The following is a 14,352-nucleotide window of genomic DNA, read 5'->3' on the forward strand; positions in this document are numbered from 1 at the left end:
GTACCAGATATATATTTTTTTCAAGCAGTCATGACTACAGATTTGAATAAAAACTGCACATGGACACTAAAAGACACTAAATGATATTTTCTACTGGATGAACTTCTCACCAAAGTTGCCCTTTCTGTCCAGCAGTTTGGTTTCTGAAAGTATTTTTTAAAAAGCAATATTTGTTACATGGATCACATGTACTGTATATACATAATGATTATGATGACTTCCGCAATTATTTTAGTGTCTGTTTGAGCCACATGACCAAATCAACGTTGAGGTGGTTTGCTGGTGCTGTTTTAGATCACAGTGCCAGTGAGTGTTGGAAAGGGTTCATCCTGGAATCACTGCTGTACTCAAGTGACCAATAAATCCTTTATTCCTCAAGTCATCTGATTTATTGTATATGAATAGCTAGTTTTCTCTATGTTGCTATGTAAGGTATGCTCTATGTAAGGCACTGTGTTGGGGTGTGTGTGTGTGTGTGTGTGTGTAAGTGTGTAAGTGTGTAAGTGTGTAAGTGTGTAAGTGTGTAAGTGTGTAAGTGTGTAAGTGTGTAAGTGGCCAGTTACCTGGAAAACACACAATAACCTATATGTTTAGAAACCTAGCAATAACCGCGTTCTTCTTCAGGGTTCAACACTGGGTGTGAGGCAGGAACATCAGTCCATCACAGAACACCATTCACACACTCATTCACAGCTAGGGATAATTTAGACTCACCAATCCACATACCAGCATGTTTTTTGGGGGAAACCAGAGAACCCAGAAGAAGACCATGGGGAGAACATTGCGAAATGCAACACATATAGTAACCTGAGCTCAGAAACAAACCGGGAGCCCTGGAGCTGTGAGATGGCAAAACTACCCACTGCTCTAAAAGTAAAGATGACTAAAATGGATCAGATGGTTTGCAATAAATTTATTTTTCACATATATTAAATCTTTATAGAAATTTCTGGTTGGTGTAATAGAGAACATTGATGATAAAAACAGTGCCTGCGGATAGATAAAGACATTTGTGTTACAATCTCCTGCTCTAAAATGCCAACAGAGCATGTCCTGTATCAAATGTCAAACTAAATTTAGCCAGAACAAAAATGGCGTCTTTAGTTAAGGCCTAAACTGAGCAGCTCCCAACAAGACCATATCCTAAATGAGCAATCCCTGGCTATCAGGTGACGAGAAGTGTGTAGCGTGCAGGTTCATCCCTCCCCTAACCTGCTATTGCTCCCTGTGGACTGTGTGGACAAACATAAAGGCAGGACTGCGTGATGGACACCGGCGGTTGTCTCAAATGTCTCCGCTGCTGTAGCGATCCAGTGTAGCGAGGTGTGTACCTGTGTGAAGCTTTACAAGGTGCTGATGCAGGACTCGGGACTCCTCAAGCTTGTAAGGCCTGAGAGGGGCATGACGGTCACAGCCTGAACACAGTAAGTCGTTTGAGGGCTTAAGTGCTCAATCAGGAGCTTCCTCGGGCAGCCTTCAGTTTCATGTATCTGTGGGTCAAATGTAGTAGACAAGGGGAATGGTTACAGGGAATATGAGACATACTTTTGGCCATATAGTGTATATGATGATATCTGATCACTAAATGAAGGACTAAATGGAGGAAAGTTCCATATACAGCAAAATGTCTATAAGTGTCCAATTATAGTTGAATAATAAAATCCAAAAGCATCTACTACCAACTGCAAACAGATTTGTCTTTCTAAAACAAGATATTAACATCCGTCACTACTATAAGATAAAATAGCTTGTTCATACTGACTGAAAGCACCAACGATTAAAAAATTAATTCTGACTGAATGAGTATGTTATCACTACTAGCATTATAATGAAATATGGAAGGAATGAAACGTCATTATTTGGCTAATGATCAATGATGTAGCAGTGTAGTGCTCTGACACAAAGCAGAAATGTTTTATTCCTCTTATACCACAGCAGTTTGCCAACAAGTGCAATTTTTTTATTTCTTAATGAACAACACATCATAGTTTTTAGTTTAGTCATAGTTTATAAACAGTTCTATTTATATTTACATTTAACGTTGTGGAATGTCTGCAAGATACGATCATGTTATCACGCTACTGAAAAAAAGAAAATGTCATGTTAGCGAGAAACCGGAAAGCTCAAAGCTCTTTTTCCTGAAGACTAATGTGGCGGAAAATGTACTGACTGTTACAAAGTGCTGACACTGGAGACCATCAAATAAACATCTCCTTCCCCAAAACTTCACCACATCAACAACTATACATTTTATATACATGTTAAAGAACAACACAACATAACACATCCTTAGTAACTATTCATTCTTAGTAACTATTTCATCCTGGTTACAGCCAAATACAATATTTTATTGATCACACACACAACCACACACACAGTACGACGTGCAGAGAAATGTTCTCTTTCGACTGTCTGTGACATAATATAGACTTTACATAAACCAGAGGTTTATAGTCACAGTGGTTTCAATTATTAATTTGTTTTTATTTTAGGAAAGAGAACCAACGAAGATCATTAGAAAATAACGCAAGCAGGTAGAAACAAGAGTAATAACAGCTTGTGCAGCTGCAAACCAGAAACCACTGGAAGTGTATTTGTAAATGATCTGAAAGTTGGAACTGAACTGAATGAGCTGAAGTTGCAGCTCTGCAGGTGAACGCTGTTAAAGGGAGCGGGCAGAAGTAGGAATTAAAAAAAAACAAAAAAAAAACAACACATCTAGTACATGGTCATGAAATCAGTCATTTGGAATCAACTCATATATATTTTGGGGAAACAAATGAAAAATAGCTATGACATGTTTCATACCTGTTAACTGCTCAAACCTGCATCTTCCTTTTTTTTTTTTTTTTTTTTTTTGTTTTAAATATGTAGTGAATCCATATGTGGAAAATATGGCTGATGAACTGAAGAGGGCTTTAGGTTTTGTCTACTGTACCTGTTCCTCCCCGTTATGCATGAGGTAAATCCTAAACATCAGCTTCAAGAGTTTTGTAACTGAGATCCTGCTGTTCCTCTGTCCCTGTAGAGGGGTCCGTGGAGGTCTGATCCAGACCACAATGCCTTGCTCTGTCACATTCAGCTTGATCTTTGGTGGGCTGAAAGTGGCTGTGATATAAAGGGAATCATTTCATTTTTTCTTAGCACACATATTTACACATATCAGTGTATTTAAATACACGTGTGATTATGTATAAAGACGCAATCAATCAGCCCTGAAAGAGCCATCAAGCTTTTTTTTTCACGACTTGCTTATAACAGACACGCTTTTGAGGTTTTTTTTGTCTAGTACTTGGATCAGTGAGATATTTTTCATCACAGAAAAAAGTACTGTCTATAATTTTTTCAGTTATTTTTTTTAGAACATATCAAAATTCAAAGAAACAACTTTGTAGGCCATAAATGCACATAAATGTAGATCACACTGCAAAAAATGACATCTTAGTAAGTGGAACCATCTTTAATATAGTCAGTCAGTTATTATCTAGTATTTCCTAGTATAAGATTACAATTGCACTTGTACTAATTTCAGGTTTGAAATAATCTTGTCCTGTAGGCATAATTTTGCTCATTTTAAGCATTTATTTCTAGAAAGATGCAATTATCTGCCAATACAGTGAGAAAGTAAATGTAAAGCTTGAAATTAGTTCAATTGTCCAGAAATAGTTTCAATAATCGTATATGTAGTTTACTGTAATCTTATAATAGGAAATATCAGATAGTTTCACTATATTCTAGTTATTTCCATTTGCTAAATGACTTTTTTGCAGTGATGGGTTTTTAACCATATCCACTATCAAAAAAAAAAAAAAAAAACCTTCAAACTGTGCAGATCAGCATCCAAGCAGAACTGGAGAAACAATGTAGAGATAAAAAAAAAAAAAAAAAAAACATTTGCCACTCACTGTCCCACTGAGGGTAAAACCTGGCGCTGGTGACCCATGGTGAGAAACCTTTGGAGGATCGAGCCTGAACCCTGGCATAGTACCACTGGCGCGGGTCAGACGTCTCCTGACTCAGGTCACACTGCAGTTTATGGATAGCCTGGCAGGGCTCACACACACTCCACTGCTTGTCTCCATACCTGTGACCACGATGACACACAAATTCTCAGTCTTGTGTTTAGCATTGTTTGACTTTTTTAGTAGACTCATATAGTTTGTGACAAGGCGTATCCATATGCAACAAATAAATAAATAATAAATAAATAAATCTGAATCTAAATCTGGATTTTCACCACCACTGTTATTTATGTCTGAACCATAGTTATATATTTACTATTTTTATGCTATTTTGTTATTTAATTCCAATCTTATACACATATTATAAATACCTCACAAAAATCTCTATAGTTATACACAGGTTATGTTTTCTATTTTATACATTGTACATACTTTATATTTTATTTATTATATTATTACACTTTTCCTTCATGCACCATGTCACCGAGATCTATTCTTTTTTAACTACCTGCTTTGATTTGTAACATCAGAATTTCACTCAGCTTTTATACTTTTTATCCTGGGTAAACTGTGTAAACTGAGATGTGCCAATAAAGACTAAAGTCTAAAGTCTAAAAATCTACTGCAGCATTCACAAGAATGGGCAAACTAAGAATTTCATTGTACAAGAAAGTTCATGCATATGACTATAAAGTTCTTGAATCCTGAATGAAAAACATTTGCTCTAAGCTGTAGCTGTAATGTACGAAGTTATAAGATGTTGCACGTTAAGAGCACAGCTGAAAAATTCATTTCTGCATTCTTCAACATCAACCAACCAAACTATGTATGCATTTTTATTTTTTTCTAAAAAAAAAAAAAAAACCTGAAAACCTTGAAAAAACAGAAAAAACTTGACCCTGTTATAAGAAGTTAGCATACAAAAATAGTGTTATAATACAAGCTTACACTTTATACTGCACAAAATACTGCAGGTCATCTGCTGCCTCAGGTTGGGGTTTCCAGTGCAGGACATTTCTGAAGTTCACTGAGTGGAATTCCACCTTCAAGGGCTCCGTGTCGTCCTGAAGCTGAATACTGCCTTAAAGATACAGAGTGCGATAAAATCAAGGTTATAATCTCAAAAAGCAGCACTTGCAGAGCTAGTAAAAGAGCTGCAGAGGCTACAGTGACTTACTGTCTGCAGCACAGAGGAGTGCTAAGTCCCACAAGAGCAGTAGTGTGCTCAGGACGCACATGTTTCCAGCTGAAATGAGTAGATGTGCGTCAACTCTTCTATGTTTTTAATTCCTCTTTCAAACCCCTGACTGAGGAAGTCTGGTCATCCGAAGCAGCGCAGTAAAACAACAGAAACCGTAGGTGTTCATACGTCATTCATATGATTTGGGTAGGATTTCAGGTCTTTTAAGGTCTGATCCATGACACTTTGGAGTAATACATAAGTAGATATATTGTAGGGAAAAATAAAAAGAGATTCAATCTGAATCCAGATGTGGATAACAATAGACATAGACAAAGCTATTTATCTCCAGCTATCTGTCCAGACAGGTATAAATGATTATACTGCAGTGGTGTTGAATTCTCAAATCTGACTGATCAGAAGGTGTTGATTAATTTTCTATACCAGCAGCTCTGACAATAGTGTCAGCTGCAATTGAAATCACAGGTTTATATTAATGCTCTCATTCTGAAACGTTATTGTTCTAACAACTACAAGGACATATACAGTGGACACGCCACATAATCGAAGACTAGTAATAAATCCATTTTAAAATGTATCATTATTTAGCAAAGAAAAATGTATAATCGTTGATATTTTTCTATGGGAGATTTAATATTTAACATAGTTAACATTTATGGAAGGAGTCTCCAGTGTCAGTGCTTTGTAACAGTAGATTTTCTGACACTTTATGCATTTAGGGAAGAGAGCTTTCCGGTTTCTTAGTAACATGACAATGTGCATTTTGTCTTCTTAACTTCAGGAGAGAGAAAAGGACAATTGAGGACAATTAACTGTAACTATAAATGGATAATAAGTATGACATATCATTCTTTAATGAGTAGAAAGTTGTAAATGTTTTGGCAAATTGCTGTGAAATAAAAGGGAAATAAAACCCACTGGATATGCTGTCATTGGTGGTAAAAGCCCTCTGCTCTGCACTACATTATAGTTGGTTATTTACCCTTAACAGCACACCCCATTGTGTGTATTCCTTACATAAGTTATAAATGAATAGAGAAAGTATTGATAGAAATGAATTTAAATACACTAACACATATTAATACAAGTCTTATGCTTAATATACTTTTAAGGCAAACAAGAAGTTAATTATTAATACAGGATGTCTGAATTGTACAAACTTTACAACTTTGATACTGAAAGTGAATTTTTACTAACAGACACATACTGTAGAATTACCAGTCAAAGGAATTTAGACAGTTTTTTTTCATAAAGTAACAAAGATGAAATCATTCAACATTAGCGGTGTCAACGATGCGCAAAAACATCCTGGTGATAATCCAAATGCTGCCATGAGAAAACTTTCAAAAGTTGTTATTCAGAAAAAAAACGTAATGTGTGTCTCTGTAAATAGGACAACATATTTCTACACCTCAGTGGTTTACATCCATACATTCATATCTTTGGTTTAAGTCACAATGATCATTTTTGGACACTGTATTTCATCTCAGTGTAAATGACAAACCACACAGGAGTATGTATTTAGCACGTACACAGCCAGTTTTTGAAGTTTTTGAGCACGTTGAATTGAATCAGTATTGTCCCTGCCTAAACAAAATAATAGAGACTAAGGATTAAACAAGGAAACTAAAATCTTTGTGGAACTTAACTACTCACTCTCTCATCCTAATGATACATTTGGACAGTAAATGTGTTAAGCCTATAGATAAAAGACTCACAGGCAATGCTAATATTTATTTTAAAACATAAACATCTGTGTATGGTCTGGCCAAAGTGTCTAATTCGAGTGATAAAGATTTTACAATTACATTTAATCTAGATTGTTCTAAAAACATAAAGTCATTTCTAATACTTCTCACTTCACTAAACAATTAATAATATTTAAACATTTCACGATTCACATTGTCAGATTGTCAAAATTTCGGTTATTTAAATAAAGTCATTTGCACAAAAATAATAAAATACTGTATATAGCCTTTAAAAGCAGTGCATCACTAAGTACAGTTAATGTTATGGCTTGCTGTGTCATGTCTTTTCTAACCATCCATAACACACTTCCTAGTATCATGAAAAATTTTCCTTCATTTCATATTTGTAATAATATGGGTTAAAATGTTATCTCTTATAAGGCTAATGGGAAATTCCTAAACAATTGCTGTCTCCTGCCTTGGGCATTAATTTTATTGCTTCCTCTTCCAAATGATCACTCTTTACTGCAGTTTCTATGCATCATAAAAATCACAATGTAAACCACATAAAGCAGAGAACCGCATTTCCTCCTTTACATGAGTGTGGTGTAAAGTGACTCACCTTCGCTATTGTAATACAGGTGACCTCAATGATTTCCCGCTTTACTTACGGATTGCTCATGACATTAAATGAATATTCCAGGTAAAGATAATAAACTATTGTCATGGTGATTGTAAATCATTTGGATGTCATCAAGCATCAGGAGCTGTCAGATGGGAAATATGAAAAAGAAAAAAAAAAAAAATCAAATAAAAATGTCCAGGACTGGTCTTCAATAAAAAAAAAAAATTAACTAATTACAAAAAAGACAAAATTAACATAAACACTTTAACATAGTTAACATTTATGGAAGGAGTCTTCAGTTCTTGCATGCTTAATTATAAAAATATTGCCCCTATTACTAACTGTATTATACAGTATCATTATGTAAATACAGTAGATATACTTATGCAGAAAAGAGAGTGTGGCCGTGGCAGGGAAGCAATACATATAATCATGCAGAGACAGGTCAAGAGCTTCAGTTAATGTTCACATCAAACATCAGAATGAGGAAAAATGTGATGGTTGGTGGTGCCAGAAAGACAGAACTGTCTGCTCTCCTCGAATTTTTACACACAACAATCACTAGATTTAACACAAAACGGTACAAAAAACAACCAGTGAGCAGCAGTTGTGTAGGCAGAAACACCTTGTTGATGCGAGAGGTCATAGCAGAACGGCCAGACTGGTTTGACCTGACAGGAAGGCAACAGTAACTCAAAAAACCACTCTTTACAAACGTAGTTAACAGAAAAGCATCTCAAAATGTACATCATGTCTAACCTTGAGGAGTAGGGACTAAGGAAGAAGACCATGTCGGATTCCTCTCCTGTCAACCAAGAACAGGAATCTGAGGCTACAGTGGACACAGACTCAGCCAAACTGGACAGTGGAAGATTGAAAATTCATCACCTGGTCTTTTTCCACTCTGTCCAGTTTCAGTGTTTAGGGAGAAAACCATAATAAAACTCTACATTTTTACAGTGTATCACATACAGGAAGATCATTTTTACTGTCTCACAAGTAATATATTAACACACATACATACTCGTGATAACGAATAACATGTGAGAAACCTATCACAGTAAATGTCTTGCTGATTTCATCATTTTGAAGTAAAGGTAAGCAAACCTTTTCTTCTTCAGTAAGAGCTTTATTCTGGTCAAGATCATAGTGGATCTGGAGCCTATCCCAGGAATGCTCTGCGTGAGACGGGAATACACTCTGAAAAGACATCATACGTGTACACTTTCATGCACTCATTCACACCTAGGAGTAAATTCAAGTAACCAATCCACCTTCTGCCACATGTTTGGGAGATGGAAGGAAAGCGCAGAATCCACACGGACACAGGGAGAACATGCACCAAAACGCCACTCGAAAAAAGTAACCCAAGCTCAGAATCGAACTGCACCCACTATATAAGGATATTTCTCTAAAATGCTTTCTGAACTAGTGATAAGTCACTAACACAGAATGATGACATTTGAAATACTGAAGACGTGCATTATAATAATAATAACATACACTCACTGTCCACTTTAATATTTAATGCAGTTATCTAATCAGCCAATCATGTGGCAGCAACACAATGCATAAAATCTTGCAAATAAAGGTCAGGAGCTTCAGGTAATGCTCACGTCAAAGATCAGAGTGAAGAACAAGTCTGATCTCTGTGACTTTAACCATGGCATAGTTGTTGGTACCAGATGGGCTGGTCTAAGTATTTCAGAAACGGCTGTGGGTGGAAACGCCTTGTTGTTAAGAGAGGTCAGAGGAAAATGGCCAGATTGGTTCAAGCTGCCAGGAAAAATATAATAACTCATATAATCACTCTTTACAATCATGGTGAGTAGAAAAGCATCTCAACATGCACAAAACATCAAACCTTGAGGTGGATGGGCTACAACAGCAGAAGACCACATCGAGTTCTACTGCTGTCAGCCAGTAACAGGAATCTGAGGCAATCAGGGGCACAGACTCACCCAAACTGGACAGTTGAAGATTAGAAAAATAATCACCAGGACTTTTTCCAGTCTTCAGCTGTCCATATATATATATATATATATATATATTTTTGTATGTATGTGTGTGTGTGTGTGTGTGTGTGGGTGTGTTATAATGATGGCATAAAAAGAATGACGCGGGGAAAAGTATTAAACGGACTTAAAGACAGACAGCTGCAGGCGTGATTTTTATTATTATTTTTGAAGTCCATAATGCTCTGCTGGCTTCATGCCATACTTCCTACCAATACCAAATGTATTAAACTGAAAACTTGTAACAATTTCATTCAAACCATCTTTTACATATTTTTTTACCCCCCAAAAAATCCAGTATTATCTAATCCAATTTTGTATCTGCCATAAGACATTTGTTAACAGCAGATAATCTGAATAGCCACTACCTGTTAGCTCTTGTAACAGCTAAATGCTCTGCCTATATTCTGTCTTATATGTAAATAGCTTCAGACTGGATTCTGAATAAACGTAAATACTGAAACATTAAATACAAAACTAAAAAAAAAAATTACAAGACCAGTGCTTGTCTGACCTCGATTTATTTTCTTTACTCAGAGACAGTTCACATGTAAAAATATAAAGATTTGAAGATCCTTCACATGGAGTCAGTAAGGAGATGGTAAAGACTGCTTCTATGGCTCTAGACCCTTTGTTACCCTGCTTTTATTGTTCTCCCAACAGCTGGTCTGCACCTCCACCCGACCCAGCTGTGTCCTATTCTCCTTCCGCTGATTTACAGTCCCTGCTTTTGACAGCTTTGTGTTAGTGGTGAACTGTGTGGCATTCTTTCTTAAGATGCCTCCCACTAATATTTAGAACAACAATAACAAAAAAGACCTCAGAGGAATGCTCTTTTTCTAGCATGACATATCTCATCCTGCATCCAAGCCTCATTCAGTAAACAAAGGATGATTTACAGCAGTTAGAAACCGAAAGTTAACTGTCTCGAACCTGCTGCATTCCTTCCTCCATGAGAAAGTCAAAAAGGTTACCCTGACTTCCACCAGCTCACCCACAGCACTGCTGCAGTTTTATTTCTTGTGCGCTATTATCAGATGCCATTTAAATGTTTGGAGAAATGTTGACTTCCCTTCCTACTCATAATGCATGCCCTAGATGTGCAAATGTAAGGTCATGAAGTTTACCAACACGTGAACAAGATGAGATTACCTTAACAGAGAAGGAATTTTAATGAAAAACATTGTGCTATTATAGTGTTGGGTTTATAATTTACCAGCAAGCATTTTTGTCCTGAATAATATTACTGAAATTTTAATATATTATATTTCAAGGAACAAAGCAGTTAATACATGGAATGAGAAGCACTTACATACTTGTCATATTACATTCTTATAAAACATTTGTAATGGCATTAATCTAATTCCCAAGTAGTCCTAATAACCACTAAATAGTACAAGTAGATTAATATTAGTATTTGTCTCATTTATTTATTTTTTTCCACAAGTAGACACCTTTAATATTTGTGCAGTTCTTGAGGATTATTAACGGATTTCAGCATGTATAGAATTTCACATATTTTTCATTCATTCATCTTCAGTAACCCCTTTATCTGTGTCAGGGTTGCGGTGGATCTAGAACTTATTCCAGGAACACTGGAGGCAAGGTGGAAATCAGCCTGGGCCTGTCGCACAACACCACACACACACACTCACACACTCTGCTACATCTAGGGCCAATTTAGAGTAGTAACTCATCAGCATGCCTACTGGCATGTTTTTAGGATGTGGGAGGAAAGTGAACAACCCAGAGGAAACCCACACTCTTTAAAAAATGCTGTTATTTTAACAGCTCACTTGCTGGGTTTAGCTTGTTGGGTCAGGTGGGTGAGTTGACATGACCCAAATCAGGCTGATAACTGGAAACCCTGCACGCTGGGTTGGAGATGAAGACCTGAAAGAGAACATGCATGTCATGTCAACTTCCATTTTCTGGAACTTTCCACTGCGACTGTTCAGACATCGCTTCATGATGGAAGACTTCCCGGTCTCTCTGTAACATAACAAGCTGCATTTTCTTTTAACTTCTAGAGCCTGTTTACAGCTAACGAAAACAGGAACTTGTTTTGCCGACATTCAACAACATTAAATGGTTAAAAAGCATGAAGTGTTGTACGTTAAGGAATTTTTAAAAATGTAATCATTAACGAATTGCTGTGGTATATGAAAAATAAAACATATCGGGACATGCTGTTATTGGAAATTACTTTGTTGTTGGAAGCTCCACCATTTTGGAGTGTCTATCGATGTTCCAGTTCATCCCAAAGGTGTTCAGTTCAGGTCAGGGGGCTGTGCAGGCCACTGGAGTTCCTCCACGCCAAGCTTGTAATCCAAGTCTTTATGGACCTCACTTTGAGGCCAGGGGCACAGTCATGCTGGAACAGGAAAGGGCCTTCCCCAAACTGTTTCCACAAAGCTGGAAGCATACAATTGTCTAAAATGTCTTTATGTGCTGTAGCATTAACATTAACATAACCCTTCACTGGAACGAAGCGGCCAAACTTTACTGTTGGCACTATGCATTCTGGTAGGTAGTGTTCTTCTGTCATCTGCCAAACCCAGATTCATCCATCAGACTGCCAGATAGTGGAGCGTGATTGATCACTCCAGAGAACATGTTTCCACTGCTCCAGAGTCCAGTGGTTGCATACTTCACATCGCTCCAACCAACGCTTGACATGCACTGGTGTGTAGCTGCTTGGTCATGGAAAACCAAGAACTCTGTATTGAGTAATGCAACAGAGGATAGATGACAGATGATAAGTTTTTTATGATTTCTACTCTGTGAGTTTGCGTGGTTCTACTGCATCATGGTTGAGCTGTTGTTGCTTCTAGATGCTTCCATTTCACAATAATAACACTTATAATGGATTGGGCAGATCTACCAGGGCAGCAAAGCTGACTTGCAGCAAAGGTGGCATTCTGTGACAGTCTCACTTTTAAAGTTATTGAGGTCTTCTACTGCCACTGTTTGACTATGGAGACTGCCTGGCAATGTGCTTGATTTTATGCACCTGTTAGCAATAGCTGTGGCTGAATCTCCTGAAACAATAATTAGGAGGGGTATTCACATACATTTGGCCATATTGTGTATGTAGTGTAGTGTATTGGTGAGGTGAATAATGAAACTTAAGCCCAGGCTGCAGCACAGTAATATTAATGCTGTATGCTTGCTGCATTGAGAAAGCAAATATGTAGCACCTTGCTGGTCTGACATTTATTTAAATAGATTTAGGGACAGATTTATTGACAGGGAGCCGTTTGGGATCCAAAAGAGTCGGCTGTGAATTACTGAAAAGAGTGGAAAAAAAAAAAAAAAAAAAGAAGGAAAGCAGCCCAAACTGCAGCCAGATCTCTGAGCACGTGATGGCGCTGTGATTCCGTCTACACCGCGTGACGCTCAATGAGACCACGTGACGCTACCTGGCTCTGATTGGTGCGTTTTGGGTGTGACGTCATGTTCCCCGCGCTTCATTCAGACCAGCTTGTTGGCGGGATTTTGACGTCCGGAAGTGAGAGACCGCACCGGGGTAAGCTGTTGTTTTGTTTTGTTAATATTATGTTGTCCTCTTAGTATTCGTAAAAACATTATGTGCGTTTGTTATTATGTTGTAAAGAACCTCTGCTAGCTAAGGCTTTTAGCAAGAACAGCCGTGAAGCTGTTACTTCATCTGTAGAGTTAGCAAACTTAGCTCAGAAAGCGAGCTGCAGGTTTAGCGCGCTAGCTGTTTGTCCACAACAGTAAACAGGTGTTTATTGTTGTGACGTAACTAAAATTATTTTTCAATTCGTCCGTTTTAAAGTGTAATCCTGTGCATGAGGTAAAACTTAAACATTTATAAGCTGAATACAGAGTATTCAATCTAACTCAGGGTGTTTTGTAACAGTGGGCCATTTTATAGTCGCAGCACAAATGTAATGTCTGAACCTGCAGCAGCTGCACACACGTGTGTGAACTCATATTTATAACCTTCCTGATCTTCCCACTCACTGGAGTCAAACCCTTTCAGCTGTGTTAAAGCAAGACACTACAGGATAGGGTCTTTTTCAAACACACACACACACAAACAAACATGTATCACAGTCATTCTCTGCCAGTTGATTGTTTACAGTATTTTATAAACTGGAATTTTTTTGAATAATTTACTTATTAATGAAAACAAAGCTTTGTCTAAGTAAATGTTTATAATAATTCAGTTTACATACTTAATAAAACCAAAAACCTAGAACATGGATGTTATGTAAAGTGGTTTGTAAGTGCAAAACACTGCAGCAAACCAAAAACACAACTGTAAATTGGATACATGACAACAAACACAAAAACAGTGACAGCAAGTTCATGAACTTGACAGCAAACCCATAAATATGACAGCAAATTCTGACATAAGACAACAAACCCAAAAACACAACCGCAAATTCTGACACAAGACAACAAACCCAAAAACACAACCGCAAATTCAGACACGTGACAACAAACCCAAAAACACAACCTCAAATACAGACACATGACAACAAACCCAGAAACACAACCGCAAATTCAGACACATGACAACAAACCCAGAAACACAACCACAAATTCAGACACTTGACAACAAACCCAGAAACACAACCGCAAATTCTAACACACGACAACAAACCCAAAAACACAACACCAAATTCAGTTCGTCAAAAACAAACCTGAAAACACAACAGTAAATTCAGACACAGCACAACACAACTAGAAACATCACCAAATTCTGACACACGACAACAAACCCAGAAACACACCACCAAATTCAGGTACACAACACCAGTAACTCAAAACAGAAAGTGTAGGTCCTTACTGAACATCACATGCTTGTTGCTGATTGGCTACAGCACTC

The 14,352-nt window shown here is 37.3% G+C and overlaps 2 protein-coding genes and 1 long non-coding RNA gene across 3 annotated transcripts in view; 1 reads left to right on the forward strand and 2 right to left on the reverse strand.

Moving 5' to 3' along the window:
• Positions 1-593: 593 nt before the first annotated feature.
• il22ra2 (interleukin 22 receptor, alpha 2) lies at positions 594-5,749 on the reverse strand. Its single transcript, XM_034303158.2, has 6 exons — positions 5,140-5,749; positions 4,911-5,043; positions 3,906-4,084; positions 2,939-3,108; positions 1,332-1,490; positions 594-990 (listed from the first exon to the last, which is right to left on the reverse strand). Exons 1-5 carry the CDS (start codon positions 5,198-5,200, stop codon positions 1,344-1,346), a joined length of 690 nt encoding a protein of 229 aa, XP_034159049.2. The 5' UTR covers positions 5,201-5,749; the 3' UTR covers positions 594-990; positions 1,332-1,343.
• Positions 5,750-6,450: 701 nt separating this feature from the next.
• The window catches only part of LOC128318050 (uncharacterized), a 43,366-nt gene continuing 35,464 nt past the window's right edge, over positions 6,451-14,352 (reverse strand). Inside the window, exon 3 of the long non-coding RNA XR_008301493.1 lies at positions 6,451-7,618. This is a non-coding gene — a long non-coding RNA (uncharacterized LOC128318050). The remainder of the gene's footprint in view (positions 7,619-14,352) is intronic.
• prim2 (DNA primase subunit 2) overlaps positions 12,903-14,352 on the forward strand; it is a 66,132-nt gene continuing 64,682 nt past the window's right edge. Inside the window, exon 1 of the mRNA XM_026945162.3 lies at positions 12,903-13,020. The gene's annotated coding sequence lies outside the window, so the exon portion shown is untranslated. The remainder of the gene's footprint in view (positions 13,021-14,352) is intronic.

Source organism: Pangasianodon hypophthalmus, chromosome 3, assembly GCF_027358585.1.
Source record: "Pangasianodon hypophthalmus isolate fPanHyp1 chromosome 3, fPanHyp1.pri, whole genome shotgun sequence".
Taxonomy (NCBI): domain Eukaryota; kingdom Metazoa; phylum Chordata; class Actinopteri; order Siluriformes; family Pangasiidae; genus Pangasianodon; species Pangasianodon hypophthalmus.

Excerpts from the sequence above, each read along its gene's own strand:
- il22ra2 (XM_034303158.2), bottom strand. The coding sequence starts at position 5,200 with ATGTGCGTCCTGAGCACACTACTGCTCTTGTGGGACTTAGCACTCCTC. Across the intron at positions 4,085-4,910 it reads TATTTTGTGCAGTATAAAGT|GTATGGAGACAAGCAGTGGA; the intron begins GTAAGCTTGTAT and ends TCGTGGTCACAG. Across the intron at positions 1,491-2,938 it reads TGCATAACGGGGAGGAACAG|ATACATGAAACTGAAGGCTG; the intron begins GTACAGTAGACA and ends TTTGACCCACAG.